The sequence below is a fragment of the Schistocerca serialis genome, chromosome 5 (assembly GCF_023864345.2).
Source record: "Schistocerca serialis cubense isolate TAMUIC-IGC-003099 chromosome 5, iqSchSeri2.2, whole genome shotgun sequence".
Classification (NCBI taxonomy): Eukaryota; Metazoa; Arthropoda; class Insecta; order Orthoptera; family Acrididae; genus Schistocerca; species Schistocerca serialis.
The window spans coordinates 469,027,212-469,051,478 of record NC_064642.1 but is presented as its reverse complement, the minus strand read 5'-3'; the positions used below and the strand labels follow the sequence as shown (position 1 = coordinate 469,051,478).

General features: G+C 38.2%; 1 protein-coding gene across 3 annotated transcripts in view; it reads right to left on the bottom strand.

The window, feature by feature from the left end:
* LOC126481435 (probable tubulin polyglutamylase ttll-15) overlaps positions 1–23,903 on the bottom strand; it is a 71,248-nt gene extending 47,345 nt beyond the window's left edge. Inside the window, exons 1-4 of one of the 3 annotated variants that reach the window (XM_050105189.1) lie at positions 23,662–23,903; positions 16,425–16,634; positions 8,768–8,926; positions 2,192–2,311 (exon numbers count right to left, since the gene is read on the bottom strand). In XM_050105189.1, coding sequence (XP_049961146.1) covers positions 2,192–2,311; positions 8,768–8,926; positions 16,425–16,634; positions 23,662–23,724 — 552 coding nt within the window. In that variant the 5' untranslated portion in view covers positions 23,725–23,903. The remainder of the gene's footprint in view (positions 1–2,191; positions 2,312–8,767; positions 8,927–16,424; positions 16,635–23,661) is intronic. The other 2 variants (XM_050105190.1, XM_050105191.1) reach the window with 2 other exon arrangements.
* Positions 23,904–24,267: the final 364 nt, after the last annotated feature.

The window sequence follows — 24,267 nt, the reverse complement described above, 5'->3', positions numbered from 1 at the left end:
CTATCTTCTGCAAGCTCAAAGCGCCAGCAGCACTTTAGTATTGGCCTCCATCACTACCTGACTGTTCATATCACTGTTCTTGAGCAATATCATAAACAATTATGTTTCTATTTCTAAATTAAATCTAAATTATCAATACTTTATTAAACCTTTTTCCTAACAAGGGAACCACACAGCATTTTTTTATATTTTTGGCATGTGACTAAAAAAATTCTCAGATTTGCTGGATGACATGCTCTATAGATAGTGCTCAAGACTATAAATTCTTGGATTATTTCTTCGAGCCCGGTTTGCTACTTTTCTTTTAATTTGTTTAATTCAGTTTGAATATCTGTGTTATTTAAATATAAAATGCATCAAATACATGATAATTAACTCATATTTAATTATCATTTTGTACGAAAATTGCATGTGAGTTGAGGGGAAGAGAGGGCCTTATACAGAGAAAGCAGTACTCATTATCTCCTGGGCTTATAAAAATGCTGATAATGGTTACCAAAACCAAGATCTCATGCCACTGGCCCAATGCTTACACCAGTAAAATTACCTGTGAAGTGAGCTACAGCTGTTTGGGGCTTAAGCTTTTGATAAATTCAACAACAGTTAGTAGGGATTAGACTTCTTTTGAAAGGGGCAGCTGTGGCTGTAGTAGCATTTCTACATTCACTGTTGAAGCTGCAGATAGTGTTCTGTCGCACTGTGCATGAAAATCTTCAATTGTATGTCAGACATGCACTTTTCATAAAATATGTTAATTATATACACATTAATTAGTACAGATTTGATTAATTTTAAATTTAAATTTTATGGTATTTGAACTGAACAAAAACAACACAAAAATTATCCAAACACCACTTGAACCAGCAATTCGGCTATGACCTGTCTAGAGTGGTATCGATAGAGCTACATGGCAAATCAAAAATTGTCCTACCTTTAGTGAGTTATAGTTTCTCAGACAACATCAAAGTTGATTATCCTGAGAATTTCTGAGAATCATATTAAATGGCATAGGCAGGCTGATATTCAAGTTCTGAACTTCATGTATCATAAACATAAAAATTTACAAAAATCTGATAGCCATGTGCCTGCTTATAAAAATTAAAAATATGCATATTAAATATGTGTCTATCTATGCTGTACAACACACCTTACAGTGTGTGGTAGGGGGTAATTCATGCACCACTATTTTTCTTTCTTTCCTGTTACATTTGCAATTGGTGAATGAAAAGAACAACTGTCTGTAGGCCTCCCTACAATCCCAGATTCCTTCAGTGGTCCTTTGTGAGATATTTGTGGATGGAATTAGTATGACTCTTCTTGGAATGTGCTTTCTAAGAATTTTAATAGTACACCTCTCTTTGATGGACAACTACTTCTCTGCAATACTCTTGTACGTACTAAACAAACCAGCGATAAAACATGCTGTTCTGCTTTGGATATTCTCTGAACCTCCAGTAATCTTACCTGGAATGTTTCAATATGATAAGCAATATTCAAGAACCATGCAATTGAAAATCCATTATACTAACAACAATTAGACTTTAGTGCCCGAAGACAACAGTAGCCATGTCCGTGAGGGATGTGCTTGTGTGATTGTGTGCTCAATTTTCTATGTCTGATGAAGGATTTGATCCATTGATCCACTACCTAAATATACATAGCAATTTTTTCATAGTGCCTGACTGTGACTCAACACCTTCTCTATTGATTGAGTAGCAATCTTCTCCTTCCAATGTTCAAGGACCAGTTGTACAATGGTTTTGTAGGCTACTACCTTTGTACATGAACAAGGACTTTATAAGCTACATCCTTTGTGCTAAAATAATATTTTATTAGGATTTGTTCTATGAAGCTCAGCCTGCTATGAATCTTTTATACAATGTGTTTTATGTGGACATTCCATTTTGAATTGCCACAGATGGTACTGCTAGATACTTTTTGCTTGTGATTCTATCTAATGACTGATCACTAATATTGTAATGAAAAAGTAATGGGTTCTTCTGTCTATTCATGCATTACCTTGATGGTCCCAGGGGCCACATGGTAAAGAAGAAAGTATCAGAAACTAGTTGTCAAAGCCAGGTTCTCGTTCATACATGATGTTTAAAATTGTTTTAAAAGCTGTGAAAAAAAGTTATAACACCAGATGTTATGATTTAGAAGTTATTACAATGACCATATGGATACTCACATACTGAAGAAACTTTTCCTTATCCCTAGGCAATCTGAATGCTGCAGGTATGTATGGCAGATTTGATGTAGAAAGGTCTACTTTATTCGTGATATATCCAGAACCTGGAAAATGGTTCACCTGCAATATACACATATTTACAAGTCATTGCATTGTAGATGACAGTTATCACAATACTTTTAATAGTGGCTAACATATAGTTTGAAGTTAACAGATGAAAGAAAGAAAGAAAAACAATGTTACAACTGCAGTTTATATATCCAAAACAGATTGTTGATCATTACACAAAATTAATTTCACAGCTGATTAATAAAACAGAGTTATGCAAATGTCAATCACAGAAGAAGATCCTGTGCAAATGAAATCAATGAAAGGACTAAACAAATATTGAGGTGCATTCATATATCTTCAAAAGGCTTATGAGTATGTAGCTATGCTAAATCTATAGAAAACTCCATAAGACTTTGGAGCAGATAAGAGAACACAAAATCTAAAGTAAAATTCATTGGAGAAACATCAGACTCATTAGAGAGTAAACAAGGAGGGAATTTGCCAATATGATGGACTTTCTCTAGTCGTAATTACCCGCATATTTGAACAAGTGAGCAAAGAATGGAGGAAGAAATTGGCAGAAACTATTTCCATTTATTCATTATTTACCCATCATGTTTCATAAATCCCATCAAGAAGGAGAACCTTTAGTTAAGTGGAAAAGGTCAAGGTACACATTAACATAAAACAAGTAAACTATAGAAACTTAATCTGTATATTACATTAACAAAAAAATACCACTAAGTTGCTTGATGCTATTCACACTTATGTCAATTAAATTTAATCAAGTAAATCAGAAAGAAAACAGCTACTTTGAAAGCAGCTGCTGCCACCTCTGTTATACTAAAAAGCTGTGTTTATCTCCTTATGGTAGCTTTAAGTTTGCTTGATAAAAACTGCTATTTTTCAAAGAAAATAGTTACCTACATCAATAAGTAGTGAGTGCTGCATACAGTACATCATTACTTGTCGTGCAGCTTTAACCTGAACACTACTACTTGCCATGCAGCTAACAAAAGTTTCAATCCTTGAATCTAAATAATCATATAATTTGTAGAAAGAGTAGGCAATGAAGTATGTTTGTAACTGGTTGGGGTCTCCAATTTTTTGTTTTGTTCAGGATGGCAGCTAGTTAAATAGTTTGCACCTGAGTACATATCTCCATTTTGAACACTACACAAGGAAGCCAACTCTACTTGAAAATTATTTTTGTGTCATACATTGTAATTGTGTACACTACAGTTCAACTGAAACTGATTTTTATTGTAATGCTGAACCATGAATAAGTATAGGCATTGACCTGGGGAATTCTCGAAAATTTTGTGCAGTAATGGCTGGAAGGTAGAAGTTAAGCGACTGATTGACAAATTGGGTAGTGTGCACTGCTATGTTGTTATTAAGCAAACGTTTCTATGAGACAGGTTTACAACACCACTTATAGGCAAGGAAGCACAGCCTGGTGGACACTATAAGTGGGTGTGGAGTAATCATTCGCAACACAGGGCACTCATGTGCTATGAAAAATCCATACGTTACAGTTACAACAGCGCCTAATAACCTACATTTGGGGACTGAAACAGGCCAGAAAAAGCTAACATTATAATTATTAAGCAACACTTCATTCATCCCCTCTAGAGGGACTGCATCACAGGTTTAGGAAAAGGAGTACAAACAAAGGAGTCCAAAGCCTCAAGGCAAGCAGTCATGTTGTCATTCTGTTCATATCTGGAAACAGAGGATGACAACTGTTTAAACAGCAGGCCAACCACGACAACCATCTGGTGATGGATTTCAATTGGCAACCAGCCCACTGAATCAACACCATGGTATGAACACACCACAGTCACGGTGAGGTGGATCCAAAACTTGGTGTTGCATGGGTGTGGACAAATCTCAGGATGACATCATCTGACGGACCTCAAACTGCCATATGCAAAGGTGGAGCCGGGACATGATCTCACAGCCTCCCGGGTCCAGTGCTGTCCTCTATCACGAACTGAGTCACCCTGAGTGAGCAACTAGAGCTGCTGAGGCTCTACTACAATGGCGGCTGGCGGCTGCTGGCTGTTACCCTTTTGTACTCTACATGGTGACAATGAGTAGCACTTGAGGGACTAGCTAGCAGTACTGTAGAGGGCAGATGCAGGACTTCTGGCTCAGCCAACACACACTGCCAGCCATGCCGTCCAGATGAGGACAGGAACTGTTACATCTTGAGTACAGAGTAGCTGGATGCTGTAGCAACAGATTCCGGCACCGGCTTTGCAGTTACACATGTACACAAGCCAAGCTGCCATTGTTTGGATCAGCAAAGACAACATGTGTTCTCCAGTGGAATAAAAGTCAATGCAACATTTGTCTGTGTATCTCTGCACACCCTGGTGTTATTCAGCCTTCTCTCCCAAACCAACCACATCTCTCAGTCATCCTGCCAAGTATTACACCCCCTGAGGTGGGGTGTCATAATAGTAAGAAACAAAAACCAGGATAAAGCTGTCCCCCACCATCTGGCAGCCAGCAGAAACATAATAAAAATTCAGATAAAATTATGCACTCTGAGGGAGTCAGTCAGCCAATTGTGAAGTTCGCCATGTAGCAGCAAAAGTGGGGCACTCTAAAGGAATATGGGTGATGTTCAAGGGGACCCCACAACTACCAACTGGGTGGGGCGACATGTCACAGGATGTACTCACATGTCAGACTGGTTGACCAATGTAGAGGTGGCAACGGATTATGGATTCATGGTGAGATAGTGAAAGAGAAGGCCATCACGAAATCGTAAATTCTTTTACAGGCTGTTATCTTACTGTTTGTGGCCATGGCACTCCACTTACTGTGCCATGCCACTAAGAACCTGTGATATAATGTTGTTTCTGGGGTGTGTTTCCAATTAGTATCCTTGGTGAGTCAATCAACAATTTCCCTCCTGTTGTCTTAGATGAGATCTTGAATGTGCATAACCAATGGATGCAACGACTAACCGTGGGTTAGAGTCTGTAGGCTCATGGAGTCACCGCATGTCAGGAGAGGCTTGTGTGACTGAATACCGATACAATGAAGAGCACATGTCATGGCCACCAATCCCATAGCAAACACACCGCAGTCAACAGGCAGGGAGTATTGCTTGCTACTCCTAGTGCAAATAAAGGGAGTGTGTCTGGTCTTCAAAACTTGAACCATGTGTACAAATGTTATCTGAGTTGAGCTACCAAGAGTAACAACTGAGTGAAAACAGAGGGGTCTATACATCCTTTAGGCCAAGAGAAAAATCCATGGAAATTTGTGGATTGTGCATGTGCCATGGGAGTTCTCACAAGTGTGACAAAGTAAAAGGAATGAGAGGAGTTAAGTAAAAATCAGGTCAATATCAGAATTCCAGACTAAGGCAGTTTTCTGGAGGTCATACATCCATATTAGGAAAGAGGTGTTGATTTGGACGTTCTGGATGGTTAAAGACATGTATGGTACTGTTGAGAAGTAATGGGGGCACCTAACCCATGGGAGGAGAGTTGAAGGGGGGAGGGGGGCAATCCCCACCTCTGTCAGGAGGCTGTCTACAAAGCTCGTCTGGAAAGCGACAGACACAAGTCTGATCTCGCAATGGTGGATCAGATTTATCAGTCACAATGCCAAGAGTACCGCTGATCCATTGGCCAGGCTTCTATAACCTAAAAATTAATAAATGAGAGCTCTGTAGAGTCGTACAGTTTTTGAATGGTTTTCATCTCAAGAAGTATTACTGAGATTGCATAGGACATTAAGTTTTAACTGGCAAATCTGAGCTGTCACATTGGGATAATGATACAATTCTGGATTTGGATGAATGCTTCTATGTTGACAAAAATGCATTATACACATCTTGGTAGCGGTAAATTGGGAGCCATGTTCACATGCCCAATATTCTGCTTTCCTTACAGGCCACTGTACTTGATGCTTGATGATCCTTACCTTAGAAGAACTGCAGTAGAGGCAGAAGTCATCAGTGTATAAGGTTGGTGAGACTATAGTTTCAGTTGACTGTGCATGTCTCCTTCTTCCTTTTGGACTTATCCCATGTCTCCAAGGGATTGGTATGTTACATCAATGCGGAATTTTTAGTGGTAATGGGTGGCAGGGTGCCCTTCCCGATGCTGCTACTTCTCCTCCCTCCCCCTTAACTGGCATATCCTACTTGTCTGTACCTAGAGTTACCTCACATGCAAGTAAGGAAAGGTTTGCAAATTGTGCAACTTAGACAGGATGCAGGTAGCTGCATAGTATCAACCTAGTCAGATGTGGGGAAACTGTGTAAAAAGCACATCCACGGTGTCTGGCCCACTGGTCCATATCTTTAATCCACTGGGCAGTTTCGGTCAGAGGACACTGCACCTCCCTGTGTCCCAGAAGTGGACACAGGCCCTCTGTCTCAAGAGTCCTTGACAGTCATTGGCTCACCATGCACTTAAATCACTTGCAAATGACATTAGTATGACAGATTTGCTTGTACTTAATGGCTCTCATTTGTGTGTGTGTTTTTTTGTTATTTCAATTGGGGGGAGGGGGGGGGGCTTGGCTCACCCTCAAGCCAGATTCAATTAAAAATAGTGAGATGTGGCTCTTGCATTTTATATGAGGATTTCATTACACATTTCATCATGGTCTAGAGCTGTATTTGGGTATCTTTTTAGTGAGGACAAGAGATCCCACTCAGAAAAAAAATATGTTGCAGGTCTGCAAACATTGTGTACTGAAAGACAGTGACATTCTCTGACCATTTGAGGTGGAGACAGAAGGCAAGAAGATAGTTGTCAGACACTGATTCTGATCTGACTTCACTATGCCCCCCTGATATATGCCTGGAATATCAGTCACTTTTTGTTGACCACAAATACACCATAATTTTGTCCATGTTTGTGAGAGAGGTGCGAGTTACAACGGTGGATAAAGATCTATACCAAAATTCCTGAGTGTAAGATGTTAGTGGTTGTATGCCAGAGTGTGTCTTCAATAAATGCATGGGGAGGTAAATTGGATGTTACAGAAGTGCTGAAAATGTGCTAGTCAGGGGTTATCCATTTGAATATCAGTCTGAGGGATAAAATAAACAGGTAAACCACTATCACAGATACCATCATATCTCTTCCACTGAATATAATGTTAACTTAGGGCTACAGACCATAAGAGCAGTGACTGAGTAACATCCATGTGCTGTATTGCACTGAATGGCGGAGCCATTGCTCACTATATAAAGAACGGATTACAGACATTAAAGTCACTGATTTAAAAAAAGAATTGGAGTAGCTGGGAGATAAAATCAGTGATCTCATATTATGTGATCTCTCCCTTGTGAGGGTGAGAGACAATGAAAAGGATGAATTCTGTATCTATTCATACGCACATTGCCACTGCTTCCATTGTGCTATTCAGTGGTATTTGATCACTGGAGGTGGTCTCAACTGCTGGTGTCATACGGCCACCAGTGTGGTTTAGCTTGATTCTCTTTATTGCAATTGGTCTGCATTGACGTCATCAACTCCAAACAGGGGCTCTCTCTATGGGATTTGCAACAATACTGGTCAGGTCCCAAGTACATCCAAGTTGCTGGGTCCTCCTACAAGCAACTGACAAGTATTAAATGTTCCGTGTAATTGCTAGAATTCCTTATCATTTTCTAGACTTTAGTTCTCAATCAATTTTATCGTCCAAAAGTTAGCTGTGAAATTTGGAAATTGATATTTGTAAAAATATAAACACATCCAATATTTCTTTTTTGTGAGGATGTCATGTTGGCCTCCCACACCCCCATTCTCTCAGTTACTTGTGGGCACTCACCACAAGAACAGGTGCAGATTTGGAAATGAGTCCAGCACTACCACCAAATTGTTCAACTTGAACACAGAGGAAGTGCTTTAAATGTCAGATAACTATTAGACATAGGTGTAGTACTACGTGGAAAAGAATAGATGCGGTGATAGTGTAACTATTTTAGCTGCAAGTGGAGAGAACCTTGAACCTAAGTTAAGTTGAATGGATGATTTTGTGTGAAAAGAATATAATTTGAAAGTAAATGAGCCTGAAACAAAGATGATGCTTCATGACAAACGTGGTGTAGCAACTGAAAGCAGAACTACAAGTCACACATGTAATATCACTGTCAGTCTCTGAATCTGTCTCAGTATTGCCTGAGGGTAGGATATCAGATAATATATATAATGCAACCCTGCCCAGGATTTCCATATGAAACTCATGTATTGTCTCAACATTCACTGATAAATATGGAATCGCCTCTGACACTATACGCTTTCAGTTAGTGTATTCAATAATTAAGCCAAAGATCCTGAGTTTGATCCCAAGCATCACTAAAATTTTGAATAAAAGTTACAAGCTCTGGTAACAACAGAATTCCTATAAACACATTTTGTTAATTTTTGTGCAGCAAGAATCAGTTGTTATAATACTATAACATCTGCAGCTTCATTAATTACCTACCTCCCTGCATATATATTCTAACAGCTAGGTAAAGGCAAAGAAGAAATCAATATTTACTTTTTGATGTGGCTTCAAATTTCTCAATTCTGGCATTGTTCTAAACGGATAATCATGGGCCCAAAGCAAATCCCATTCAGAAGAGTTAATAGCCACAGTACGGCTGTACCCTAATCGACGAAGTACTGCCTCCACATGCCGAAGATAGCCTGTTTCAAGCTGTAAAGTAAAGAACACAATAAACAATTAACAAAATACACTGACTGAAAATTTCTATCATATGGACTTACTCTCAGACTTACATCACTGACCGAAATATCCAGTAAAGTATAAGATCCTCCTGTGTTTAGCTGGGCTGAGTTATTTAGACAAGGATGTTTCACTTCCAAATGTAAATCACTCAAATCAGAGACAGAACTTTATTGTACGGTTACATACTAATTTAAATCATTGATGTAATGTACAGGAGACTCATTAAGTGCAAGCAATACTCAGTTAGTTTGAGATAACTTACAATATTTTTAATGCAAATAATCAAACTGAGACATATCAATATCCATAACATATGACTAACTTAAATTAACATTTAATTAACAGCTGCCAGCATTAGCATATCCACATTATTCACTGAAAATAGTACTACTATCATTTAAAAAATATTTGTACACACAGATCACACAGAAAATGGACACAAATAGTTCCTCAACAAACACTGTACGCTTACCCCACAATGTGCTGAAGAGTTTGTATTGAGTAAAAATAAGAAAATCTTATCTCAGTAACAGGAAACAAATTGTAAGCTACAATGGTCAAAAGTCACAGTTTCTGAATGTTACTTAGGCCACCGCTGTTTATAATATTTGTAAATGACATGTCCAGCAATATGACATGCAAATCAGTTCTTTACACAGATGATAAAACTTACATCAGTGTTCGAAACAACATAAATAAACTGAAGGAGCAAAATAAAGATTTCCTCAGATTAGCAAATATGTGGTTTGAAGACAATGAGTTGTCTGTTAACAATGAGAAGACTGTAAATATATCTTTCAGCTCTTATCCAGTTTTGATATTGAACCCACTTCTACCAAACTCCTTCGCATATACCTACATACAAAATTAATTTGGGAGAATCACATGGACTATGAATCTCAAAAGCTTTCAAGAGTTATCCATCCACTGAAACAATTATGCACATCTGTTTCTGAGAAACTTCTGATTAACTCCTATCATTCCTTCTTTCATTGCCTTCTAAGCCATGGCATCTTCAATGGGGTAACTCTCCAAGGCCCAGGAAAATTTTCATTTGGCGGAAGAAAATCATCAGAAGCATCTCTGGCATTATCAAAAATAACACATAATGCAGGCAAGAATGAAGTCTTTCACAATGGCACTGTTGTATAAAATATCCTCAGACTTCTTGCCATGTCAATTCAGGGTAAACATCAAGCTTTCAACAATTACCTCCATCATCTTTATCAGGAGCAGCAACTGTCAAAACTGCTGCTGTGCTGGCCTTATATAGCCCATAGATGGCTTCTGATTAGTCAGTAATTAAGTAATGCTGGCACAGATCGTGTCAGTGTCTGCACTGGTGGCGCCACTGCTTCCATCATAGTGTAAACATTGCAAAGAATATCTCTGACTCTTCTTGGCATTGAGAGCTCACTTCAATGCACTGGTAAGATTATATCCTCTGTCACGGTTGAAGATCTTCTTGCACATTCTTACTTCTGCAGCCCCTTTAATTATAGACTCTCGGTATGCAGTAGCCTGGGAAAAAATTTCTGTTACATCAAATAGTATTTTGTGCTCAACAACTGCAGATTTCTCCTGTTCTTGCTTTTTAATATGCCGTTGATGTTCTGCACATCAGTTGCAAATGCAGCAGACAGACTGATCAGTGTAATTGCTTCTGCACTCACAAGCGATGGTATAAATCACAGGGATCTTGAGCCAAGACTACCATTAACAGGATGTAGCACCTCCTTTATCTTCCCAGGAGGTTGGAAAATAGATCTTATACCTTGCCTTCCTATGAGTCTGCCTATTGCTGGGTGTAGTGCCGCAGAAAGGAAGGAATGCAATTGGTGGCTCATCACCTTCCTTTTCATGAAGAGCACTGACTACGAATCAGGTGACCCACAGCCATTCTTTCAGATCAATATACTTCAAATAATTAATTTCAGAATCCAAGCGGCCATCATCAAAAATAGTTTTTGCTCTGTGTACCAGTATTTCTAAAACTGCTCTTTTCTGGACTGGGTGGTGAAAACTCCATGCAGTAAGATACAAATCAGGGTGTGTCAGGTTGTGATACACTGAGTGGCTGAGACATCCATCTGACTTTTGTTGTATCAAAACATCTAAAAATTACACCCTTCCTTTTTCTTTGTCTTGACAGTGAACTGGACCTTTCTGTGTGCACTGTTCATATGTTCATGGAAATACTTAAAGAGTTTCTACACCTTGTAGCCAGACCATAAACATGTCATCAACTAATAATAAAAAGAAGATGGATGAAGGAGAGACAAATTTAATACACATTCCTCAAAATGTTCCATAAAAAAGTTGTCAGCGGAGAACCTATAGCCATTCCGTCTGTCATTTCATAAAATTTACCACCATGCAAGAAGTAAGTGGTCATCGAAAAATGTCGGAACAACTCAATCGTTTCAGGAGGGAAATACTCTGGCAACAGTTTAAGTACGTCCTCCACAGGAGCCTTTGTAAACAGTGAGACCACTTATAGGTTTACTAAAATATTGTTTGTGCCAATTCTTGTCTGTTTAACTTTCCCGATGAACATCTAACAGTTTTTGGTGTGATGTTCCCAGTGGCCAACTACTGGAGTAATCAACTTGGTTAAATACTTGGCCAGCCTGTAGATAGAAGAACCAATAGTGTTAACAACTGGTCTCAATGGAATACCTTCCTTGTGGGCTTTAAGTAATCTGTACAGCCCATGGAGGGCTAGGAGCTTGTGCTCTTAATATTTTTGATGACATCCTCTGAGCTCAGATGGATAGAGCGTCTGCCATGTAAGCAGATCCCGGGTTCAAGTCCCAGTTGTGGCACACCTTTTCAACGGTCCCCATTGAAGTATATCAATGCCTGCCAACAGCTTAAGGTCTTGATTTAATTATCATTTCATTCTAAGAGAGCTGCATGGTCACCAATGGTATCTGTTCAAAATAACAGATATCATCTTCATATAGTTAAGGCTAACCGGCCATTGACCTTCTTCTCCTGTGCTGGATGCACACACATTGCCCAAACTCTTACGGGACTCGGTAAGATTGTCTGCCACGAGTAATGAGTGTAATGGGCAGGAGCACTGTGAATGTAGTGTGTGGACATTAAGTTGGAATGTGGGTCTCTCAGGGAGCATGCAAGGAATAAATCACTGCAGTCACACTATCCTCTGTGCCCTCAGTGCTCAGATGGATAGAGTGTCTGCCATGTAAGTAGAAGATCCCAGGTTCAAGTTCCCATCAGGGCACACATTTTCAACTGTCCCCGTTAATGTATATCAACACCTGTCGACCGCTTAGGGTCTTGATTTAATTATCATTTCAGAGAGAGAGAGGTGTGCTTGCTTGTTTGTGTGAATAATGTGTGTCTCTCTTTACTGATGAAGGCTGTGGCCGAAAGCTCTATGTAAGTTTCTTTTAATTGTGCCTGTCTACAACTTAATATATCTTCTTTACAATCTCGTCTTTTTTCCTGTTGTTGAATGATGTTGCTATATTTTCAGTTTCCTCTTCTGTCACAGCATCTCTCCTTGAGTAGTCATCACACACCTTTCTGTCATGATACACAGCCTTTCAAGTCTTTTAATGTCACAACACAAAAAGCTAATATCACAACTGTAAATATAAAGTGACTACAAGGTGCAGTGGTTCCCATGTTTGGCTAATATTACTCAGGTGAAGGGTTCAAATCATGACAACCATTTCAAATTTTTTTCTAGCAGGAATGTCTTTATTTATTAACAACAAAAACATTAGCTGTTATTTAAGTGGGTTAGAGAGTGATATAATACAATTATGGATCTTATTCTTTGTGAGAATCCAGGCCAATTTTATAGGATTTAGATCTAGATAGTACAGTGGCAGTAGATTGGGAATCATTGCATTGCATAGTTTTGTCATTACAATAAAGAGCAGAAGGTTGGTGCTCCTCAGTCAATGCCAAAAGTTTTACTTTTCTTATCTCTACATATTTTAAATTTTTTTCTGTCCATTTCTGCATGATAGTCTGAAGATACCTGTTATAATCACAGGGGCAAAATAGCCATGAAACAAACTCTACATTCACAACACTTAAATACTGCCTGGCACAGATGTTTGTAATACTCTTCGGACACTGTCACTGTTCAAACATCATTCACAGTGGTATTGTGTATGAAAAATAAATAATGATTTGTTTATTCATGCGTGTTTTAGAATCAAATCCCATTGCTGGAACAGTTTATTTTTGTCTCAGAGTTTTGTTGCTAGGCTGGAAGAAGACTTTTGTGTGACAAAAGTTGTAAAGTTTTTGCAGACACAGTTTTACATGTATTGTTCATAATATTGCAGAAATTGCTGTCTACAAATAGGCCTATATTTATCTGTCTCATCAGTGAAGTATTTACTGCATGCATTTTTCTTGTTTTGCTTAGTGACAGACACTTGAATCCAGCTCAACTTGGCCTCCTGTCTCTCTTTTTATAATTCATACACCACTGACTTACATAACTATTCCTTATCAACAGTTGTTTGCTCCTCCCATTACCTTCTCTGTTGGCACTGTCACATCTTTCTCTTTCTCTTTGTCAGCAAAGTTCATGACATTGACAGCAAGTTGTCACGGCTTTCCATAGCTCCTACTGTTTGATAACTGTGGTTATATAAATATTGAGCAAACAGTAGAGATAAACACGAGGTGCTTAAAATAACTCTGTAAGAAGCAGGTTCTTTTCATGGTAGTGACATTCTTGTTGATATTTTGTTTTCATCTAATTGCTGTGTAATCATAGATAACAACACATGAGGTAGTATATTTGTTAAGACACCAGCCTTGGAATCAAGAGGATGAAGCTTCATGCTCTGTCCACTATCATATGATTTAGGTTTTCCTAACTCATTTCAGGAAAATGCCTGAATGGTTGCTTCTACAAGGCCATTACTAACCACCTGTCTTTCATTAAAGACATCTGCGTATGTTTACATGTCTGTACATATGACCTGCTTTTTCCTTGTATTAAACTCACAAATACCATATTATTGTAAAATGATCTCTGGATTACTACACTACCAGACTATACTATTGAATACAGCTATTTAGTGGAAGAAAAATGTTAATATAACCTACACATGCAGTTTATGATAATTGTTAGTTAACTAATGCATTCGTTAACTCATTTCACACTACTGATTGTGCTTCTTCATGCTGGGATCTGTGTAATACAGTGAGAGAATGAATTATCAACAGTAATGAAAACCCATTCACAAATTTATGATCCTTTTGAGGCTCACCAGTGATTCACAGTTGCAATCCCATTTTATTATAACTTTTTAGCAAGTAACACATGCATCAAAACAATATTGTCTTGACATTAAATGAATCAACACCCCTCCACATACACCAAACCTGTCAGTTTCTTGATCATCATTCATCTGTACTGACTGGACAGACTTTCAGCCGAAAATAAGCAATTTAACAACAGTATTGTATGAAGAAAAGATTGCTACTCACCATATAGAGTAGATGTTGAATCGCAGACAGGCACAACAAAAAGACTGCCATGCATATTGAGCTTTCAGCCAAAAGGCCTTTTTCTTAAAGCTGACAACACAAATACATTGATGCAAACATAACTCACATACACATGACCACTGTCTCTGGCAATGAGGCTGAACGGCAAGCAATTGTGCCTGATCAATGTAGGTGACGGGAGCATGGAAGGGTATAGGTGGGTGAAGGACAGGGATTTATGAAGGTTTTTGTTGTGGCTGTCTGGGACTCAATACTTCCTCCATGTGCTGAATAGCAAACTTACATTGTCATAATATTGTCGTTCTTACATACTGGATTTTCCACTGTTTAGTAACTGACTTTTCATAGGAAGTTTTGTAATAGATCGCAGTACCTTTGTTGAAACTGGGATTGATCAGAGTAGCATGTACTGTGAGCTCTTCCACAGACATTACAATGTGAGCTACCTCCATGTAGCCTGGGAAATCACCAAGAAGAGTACATAATCATTGCTGCACTTCATGATTCAGCAACACACATCTCTCACAATATTCATGACAGGAAAACATGATAAATTTTGGCTTACGTACAGGGACAGAAACATGTGAAGCATCGTCATTTCAATTTACATCACTTCTACATTAATTAAATGCTTTTTCTTTCATTTTTGCAATGTACTTGATGATTAAAAGTACCTTGCAAATATCAAAATCATTTCACAGGGTATGTTTCCCAAATAATTTATGCTTAGGTTATTACTATAGAATAGTTCATTTTGCTGATGAAATTATATTTTGCAGAAGAACTTGACATTTAAAAAGTTAATATTACCATGGGCTGTAAAAATTTCAACTTCGCTAATCATTTTTTGCTGATTATTAACTAATACTGATTTCAAAAATCAAACTTCCAGATTACAGAAATGTGTTGCATTTTGCATAAAATGTAATAGTTTTGAAATTACTTTAAATTAATGATTTCACTGTTTATACAATATGAAAACTTGGTAACGAATAATGATTTAATTTAACTTCAGTAGAGTAGGAACTGATTAATATATATTTAAAATGCATATGATTTACTGAGAGAGATGAAGAAATGAGTGTTACTAATATGTTGTTATCTAAAATAATATCACCATGAATTGTATGAAATAAATCTATTAAATAATCTGTCTAGCATTCATATAAATGCACTCCAACTCAGACAATATATAGAACCATGAAAGAAGGCAAGAATGGAGCTGTAGTGGTGGCAGCTGTTGAGTGAAAGAGGACTTGTTAGATACGGTATTTAATTGATGCTTGGTGTTTCAGACTGTTAACATAACTTGCCACTCAGTGAACTGCAAATTTTAAGGCTTCATAACAGTACTTGTGATTTTTCTGGCTGTATATCTATACAACAATCATGTGAAGCAAAGTAATGATTCTGTACAGACTACAACTCTTTCTGCATGTTACATGTTTGGGCAATCATTGACGAATATGCCTATCATTATGAATAAGTGCCAGTGTGCTAAACATTTACTTCAATATTAAAAAAAAAAAAAGCTTAACCATGAACAGAATAGAATAATATAAAAAGGCTGGAACATAACAAGAGACCAACAACTTATTTTCCAAACCATTCATGAGCTGAATAGCAAAGATGAAGGGGGGGGGGGGATGATGATTCTTGTATACTGCATATTCTCTGTCACATACTGTGTGGTGGTTTGCAGAGGGCAAATATGCATATAGATTTATCTGTGAAATACATATCACATTAGTAGCAAATTTAATTAACCAAAATACATCCACCTTTTTTCGGTGTGGCTCCTTTTTCATAAAATTGTTACATCCATTACAAGTCTGTGTAGAATTTCACATCTGCAATTTGCATAATTCTTATTTATTTGTAATATAGTATCAGGAAAAGTTTATCTGAAATTTTAAAGTGTGATTATGTATCTCAAAATATTGTACAAGCTCACCCTCTGTCCATACAGTGCATATGATGGTCCAAAGCTAATAGAGGTATTGGCTTTGTCATCTGTGCTGACACATTTTAGCTGTTTGTCATGGTGTGGTGTTAACAACAATGGAACAATATAAGCAGCAGTAGCTACCAAGACATACGAAGCATACAGCTTGTACTGGTGCCATCCTGTGGGCTCATCAGGTGGAAGTTGCTTCTGTAACTGCTGCCAAAAATATGAATTACTGTTAAACTTACCGTAAAGAAAACATAGTGGATACAGTCTTATGAAAAGGTTTTTTTTTTTTTTTTTTACTTTTCAGAGGTGCTATGAGATTATATGAACCAAAGCTATTTGCTCATGATACAAATCATTATGTAACTCACACTACGCTTAAAAAAAACATAAAGAGTGACAAAATACAAAAACAAACTTTGCCTGCAGTAGTTATTGAAAGGTTTAAGTTGCTCAGTGGCTGCTGTTACCAGCCACAAGCCCGAAAAAAGAAGGATGATTCGTGTACCATAAAAAAGTAGTCAGCCAGAGGATACTAGGAGCCTTCCCTCAATCTCAAAAACCATGTTGTAATTTTGGCAGCACACCAATTGATCATTCCTTGCATTTACTTTCAATGTGCAATAGTAGCTTGATGGAATATACACCATTACAGCAGTTACCCCTCGCCCCCAACTCAAGCCATTTGTTTCTCTTAGTTATCAGATTCTGGCAGATCAGAAATATCATGCAGAGAAGGACTGGAGCTTCTCAAAATCTCTTTGTTCCTTTCTAAGTCAGTCAATGGCAACACACTACTGAAAACTAGTGTTATTAAATGACTAACAAACAATTTGAATAAATTCCAAATTCAAATCATAGCTCTGCAGGATGAGAAGCTGTTTAATTCTGAAAACTACAGGATATGTATGGGTACATCAGGCGCAAGGATCAAAGACATAGCCCTAACAGTAAGAAAAATGGTTATTAATCCATTACTGGACTTTCACATCTACATAGATACTCCACATGCCACTGTACGGTGCATGGCAGAGGGATCCTGTACCACTACTTGTCATTTCCTCTCCTGTTCCACTTGCAAATAGAGCAAGGGGAAAACAACTGTCCGTATGCCTCCATATGAGACCTAATTTCTCATATCTTATATTTGTAGTCCTTGCACACAATGTATATTGGCAGCAATAGAATTGTTCAGCAGTCAGCTTCAAATGCCAGTTCTCTAAATGTTCTCAATAGTGTTTCTCAAAAAGTTCGTCATCTTCCCTCCAGGATTCCCATTTGAGTTGCTGAAGCATCTCCATAACACTTACATGTTGTTTGGACCTACCGGTAACAGATCTGGCAGCCCACCTCTGAATTGCTGAGATGTCTTCCTTCAGTCCAACCTAGTGCAGATCCCAAACACTCAAGCAGTACTCAAGAATAGGTCACATCAGCATCCTATCTGCAGTCTCCTTTACATGTGTACCACTTTTTCCTAAAATTCACCCAATAAACTGAAGCTGACCATTCACCTTCCTACCACAGTTCTCAAATGCTCATTCCACCTCATATCGCTTTGCAATGTTATGCCCAAATATTTAAATAACTTGACTGTGTCAAGAAGGACACTAGTAATACTGTATCCGAACATTACAGGTTTGGTCTTCTTACCCATCTGCATTAACTTACATTTTTCCACATCATGAAACCAACTGGAAAACTTGCCACATTCGCCTTGTATCTTCCTGCAGTCTCTCAACTTGGACACCTTACCGTACAACACAGCATCATCAGCAAACAACCACAGATTGCTGCCGATCCTGTCAGCCAAATCATTTGTGTATAAAGAGAACAACAGTGGTCCCATCACACTTCCCTGGGGCACTCCTGACGATACCATTCTCTCTGATAAACACTCATCACCAAGGACAACATACCAGGTTCTATTATTTAAGAAGTCTTCAAGCCACTCACATATCAGTAAACTTATTCTCTAAGATTGTACCTTCATTAACAGCCTGCAATGGGGCACTGTGTCAAGTGCTTTCTGGAAATCTAGAAATATGGAATCTGCCTGTTGCCCTTCATCCATACTTCTTAGTATATCATGTGAGACAAGGGCCAGCTGTTTCACAAGGGCAACATTTTCTAAAACCATGCTGATTTGTGCACATAAGCTTCTCAGTCTCAGGAAAGTATATTATATTTGAGCTGAAAATACGTTCAAGGATTCTGCAGCAAACAGAAGTTAGGAATATTGGTCTGTAATTTTGTGGGTCCATTCTTTTATGTTTCTTATATACTGGAGTCACCTACGCTTGTTTCCAGTCAGTAGGTGCTATGTGCTGGGCAAGAGATTCATGATAAATACAAGGTAGGTAAGGGGCAAATGCCATAGAGTGCTGTTTGTAAAATCAAACTGACATTCCATCCGGACGTAATCATTTATTTTCTTTCAAATCTTTCAATTGTTTTTCTGTGTGAGTTATGCTTATTACTATGTCGCCCTTAAGGGAGTCTGTCCAATGGTCAAATGATGGTATGTTTGTACGACTCTCCTGAGTGAACAATTTCTTCAATGTGACATTTAAATTTTCAGCTTTCGTTTTGCTATCTCCAGCTGCCACACCAGACTGGTCAACAAGGGACTAATGGAACCCTTAGACCTGGTTAGTGATTTTACATATGACCAGAATTTTCTCGGGTTCTCTCCCAGATCTTTTGCTAAGGTGTGACAGTGGTAGTTGTTGTATGCTTCGTGCATAGCACTTTTCACAGATGCGTGAATCTCTACTAACTTTTGCTTGACGCCATTTATGCATTCCTTTTCAGATCAAGAGTGCAACAGCCTCTGCTTCCTCAGCATCTTCTGAATTTCGTTATTAAACCATGATGCGTCTTTTCCATCCTTTATCCATTTACTGGGCACATAACTCTCCAGACCATGATTCACAATCTGCTTAAACTTTGCCCATAATTCATCTACATCCATCTTACTGGAACTAAGTGATGGCAATTCACTGTCTAAGTGAGATGTTAATAGACATCCCAGTCTATATTCGGCAGGTTAAAGTCACCTCCAACCAGTATTACATGACCTGGGTATTTACGTGCTATTGACCGTAGACGTTCTTTCAAATGGGTCAAATGGCTCTGAGCACTATGGGACTTAACATCTGTCGTGCGGTTCTAAGCGCTTCAGTTTGGAACCGCGTGACCGCTACGGTCGCAGGTTCAAATTCTGCCTCGGGCATGGATGTGTGTGATGTCCTTAGGTTAGTTCTAAGTTCTAGGGGACTGATGACCTCAAAAGTTAAGTCCCACAGTGCTCAGAGCCATTTTTTAACTTAACATCTGTGGTCATCAGTCCCCTACAACTTAGAACTACTTAAACCTAACTAACCTAAGGACATCACACACATCCATGCCCGAGGCAGGATTCGAACCTGCGACCGTAGCGGTCATGCGGTACCAGGCTGAAGCGCCTAGACTTTCTTTGAATGACTCTACAACTGTCACAGCAGAATCAGGTGGCCAGTAGAAACACCCAATAATTACCTAGATTTCACAAGCACCTGTTATACATAACCATATGACTTCACTGTCACACTCAACTTCGACCTCAATAGACAGAATATTTTTGTCACTTGCAATGAACACTTCCCTTCCTGTGACCTCTAATCTGTGTTTCCCACATACACTCCACGACTCACTAAGTATCTCAGAGCTTTCCACTTTAGATGCCAGCCAGCTCTCAGTCCCAAGAATAATTTGATTGTGAGAGATTCCCTGGAGGGCAGCAAATTCGGGAACATTATTACGAGTACTCCAACAGTTCACTGATAAAATGGCAACAGTTGATGTGTCTTTATTCTAAATGTCATTTGACTTCCCCTGCTGCATATCGACTGCCACGTGTTCATCAGAGCCCACTACACTACTGCCTAGCTTAAATAACCCTCATGTGCACTCCGCAAGTACTCTCCGGCTGAGTAGCTACTTCCTTTGCATAGCGCACCCCTAACCTATCAGCCCTATCAAGGGGAGTCCTACAAATCCACACATGATAATGCAGGTTTAGAAACCTGCAGCCAAGACGATCACAGAGTCAACGAAGCCTTTGGTTGAGAGCCTCCACTTGGCTCCAAACCAAAGGACCTCAATCAACTCTGGGAACGATGCTGCAAATTTCGGGCTCTGCATGCATCCCACATCCATCACAATTCCCTGGAATTGACACTATTTTGCAGGGAGAATGTTATAAGATTCCCTTGAAAGCCATATAGGACCTGAATTTATTCACTGTGAAATGATTGAAAACTGTTTTTAATAACAACAGTTTTCATAAACGATATGAAGCATGGTAATGTGTTATGTTTGTAGTGTTTCCATATTTTTGTCAACCCCCTGTATGTAATAATAAAAATGTAATACCTTCTTACACTACTAAACACACCATTCACTGCCAGAACAAGACCTATTCTTCAGGCCTCTGAATATGTTTGCTTGTGCCTTGACAATGAGAAATTAGTCAGTTTTGTGAGGTATCCTATACTGAACTATAAAATGTTGAAACTGACAATCATAGTAAACATCCAGCATAATAATTAACTTCATTGTACAACAACTGATAATGAGTAAGATGCCAGCCATGGAATATCACTTAGAACTGTCCTATCATTTGACTGAAAGGATATAGGAAAATCAAAGAAATACAAATCAGGTAAAAATGTCTGAGTGCTCCTTACATGATCCATTATTTCAGCTTCTCAATTTGGTAACAACTACCACAATACAATCAAATGACCTAATCTCTAATGAAGAGTATTTCACTATACTGAAATACTTCAGTCAGTCAAACTAATAACAATTGCCTACATCTTCATCATGCATGCGTAAACAGGGCATTTTAATTTCCATTTTTGTCAGTGAATTAAATTGGTGGAATACGTTTAAGGATTTAAGGTATACTACTCATGGGTAATAATGCAGTTCAAACTTAGCTGTTTTTCAACCTAACTTCCTTCGAGCCTATTTTTTTCTTTTTTTCATTTATTTCACATCCTTGAGAGCCATTTGACTTGGGATCTATAGAAGGTACATTAGCATATTTGTTTTTCCTTGTAAATATTTATTGTATATTCTTGTTTTTTTTCTGATATGTTTTACATCCTACAGCATTCCTGTCTATGGACATATCGGAATTACCATTATAAATTTCTGAGCACTACATAAGAATGTGTCCATAGCACAACAGTTTTTTTCTCTTAGTAGCAGCTGTTTGTTCTTTGTAAACAAGTTCATGTTGTCACTATAACAAAAGCGACTAAATATTTGTCATATCAGTCTAAGAAGTCCCAGCTTTTTAAATACAGGAGGCCTACATGACGTACAGGATTTAATAGACTGTGTGACCTTGGTGATTCACAAATTTTTCATTTGTAGGCAAAATATAAATTTTCTACCTGGACTGAGCTACCACAAAATGTTATTCCATTACATCATCAAAGCACAAAATCATGCAATGTTAGCATGTTAAATTTTCTTTTCATGAAATGTTCAGAATATGCACTCAGATTTTTCAAGTATTGAATATGTGCCTCCATAGTCAATCTGCAGTGCGACTACAATGTGATCGGCCGTGACAAATTAGCCATGTATACTATTATATAAGTACTGGCCCAATAATTGTCTAAAATGCATGTATACCAAAGTATAATAATTGTATACAGATATTTATGCGAAACACATTGTGGCAATATTTTACAGTACAATAACAAACTTTGGTTGAGGTACTGAGAACACATCTCTTCTATTGAACAAGTGCTCATAGCTCAATAGGCACACATTTTAAAGCTCACATTTATTAGACATTTTTTTCCTGGTTTGGTTCGCACTAACTCCTCCCAAAATATGGTAAACAAAGAGTTTGGATTCAAAAATGGTAAATGGATGCAATTTGTTTTTCTCATTTAGAAAAAAAAGAAGCATTTATTTTCTATACAGGAACTTAAAGATATTGGACATTATCATTCCCATCGGGTCAACCCAAAGATACCACAATTTATAGTTTTCCTAAAAGCTCACTGCCACTGTAACAGAACTAAGTCTATGGGGAAAGCCAAGACACACGAATAACTGTGGTGAAGCCTCAGTTTTTCATGATCTTTCTGAAACTAGAGCTGTTCATGTCAAAATCAAATGTAAGACCAGTTATTCTGGGTGATAAAGCATTAGTCTTTTGTTGTTTGTCAGATGATGCCAATGAATTTTGCATTTGAAGGGAAGTATGTAATGCAAACCTGGCTCAACAGCAATATGCCTACACAGACTACAATGTCAGCAAATGAACGAAGCAGATAAAGACCACGCTATTTTTAAACTGGTTCAAAGATATCTCTTTAATGGATATTGGCTCACAGAGGCGAGCATTGTTAATTTATGATGGACATGCAACCTACATTTCAAGTAAATTGATCCAGATAGCTCCAAATACAATGTTACTGTCAAGAAGCTGCCACCTCACACCATCAATTTTTTACAACCCCCAGCTGCCTGTGTTTCATTGTTGCAAATTGCACGTCCTCTGAATCGACAGGAAAAACTGATTTAAGTGTGTTTTAATGACCATAGAAAGGAAATGATGAGTCAAATCGGACTAATAAATCTTATATGTAGTATACACTGGCTTGGTCCACTTTCCCCAAAATCTTTACATAACTGGGTATATACGATGGGATTTTTTTCGTTTCAATTTTCCTTTAACTCACACACTCGGATAACTTCTTAGATTATTTCAATGAAAATGTTTCATTCCATAATAAAACACTATTTTATAGATAATCTTCAATCAAACACATCTAACTATAGGATTTAACGCAAATCCAATAAGTTACTGTTGTACAATCGTTAACAGTTACTCCGTTCTTCCTTACCAAGATTACTACGAATGTTCCTAGACCGCAGTGTTTTATATTGGTTTATAAATTGGTGTATACTGGTGTTTCACGGGAATGGTTTGTGGATTCATGAACCTCTGTACTGTCGTCTTTCACCTCAACACACAATGCTGCCTTGGTCTCTTTAAAGTACAGGTCATCCCTTAACAATTTAATACCAGTGAACAATTGCCTCCGATCACTACCAAATCATGCTCTGTAAATTGCTACATCTAGGTTCCAAAGGTAGAAGCAAAAATTGCTGTCGGAATAGTTTTGTTAGTCGATGAAAACATTAAAATTGTTAGATGATTAACCTTTCCAACAGCAACCTGTTCTGCTCCTGTAGCAGACGATTCCTTGTCGCCTTTTGAGGGCATACCGGATACCTATATAGTTGCTAATGTGGATACGACGGTGCTATGATTTGTAAAAGTACAAAAAACTGTTCGCGGCGCTCTGGGGTGAACAACAGCACATTCTTTCAAGAACAGTTTTGCCTGCGTGCCACAAATTCTGTCCCCATTCCCCACTTCCAACAACATAAAAAAAGCGTAAGTTTGGCATTCGAGAGACACAGGTGTTTTAAGCAATCGATCATATGGGATGTAGTTACCGATATCGATAAAATAATCGACTCGGTTATTGAGAAAGCACATTTAAAATAATGAAGTCAATCCATACTGGTTTTAACTGAATGGCAGCTTTCATCACCTCAATTCGCTATATTTGAACATGAAAAATGTTCTACATTTTTATAACAGATAGATAATCAGTGACATTCCACGTTCGTGACTGAAACGCTGGACATCAACCGAACGGAAAGAAAGACAACGTAACCGTTAAAAGGAGGCATGTCTGCTCTAGAAGGAAAATCAGCACAACGTCACATCATCTAGCCCAGAACCGACAGGGCAGAGTGA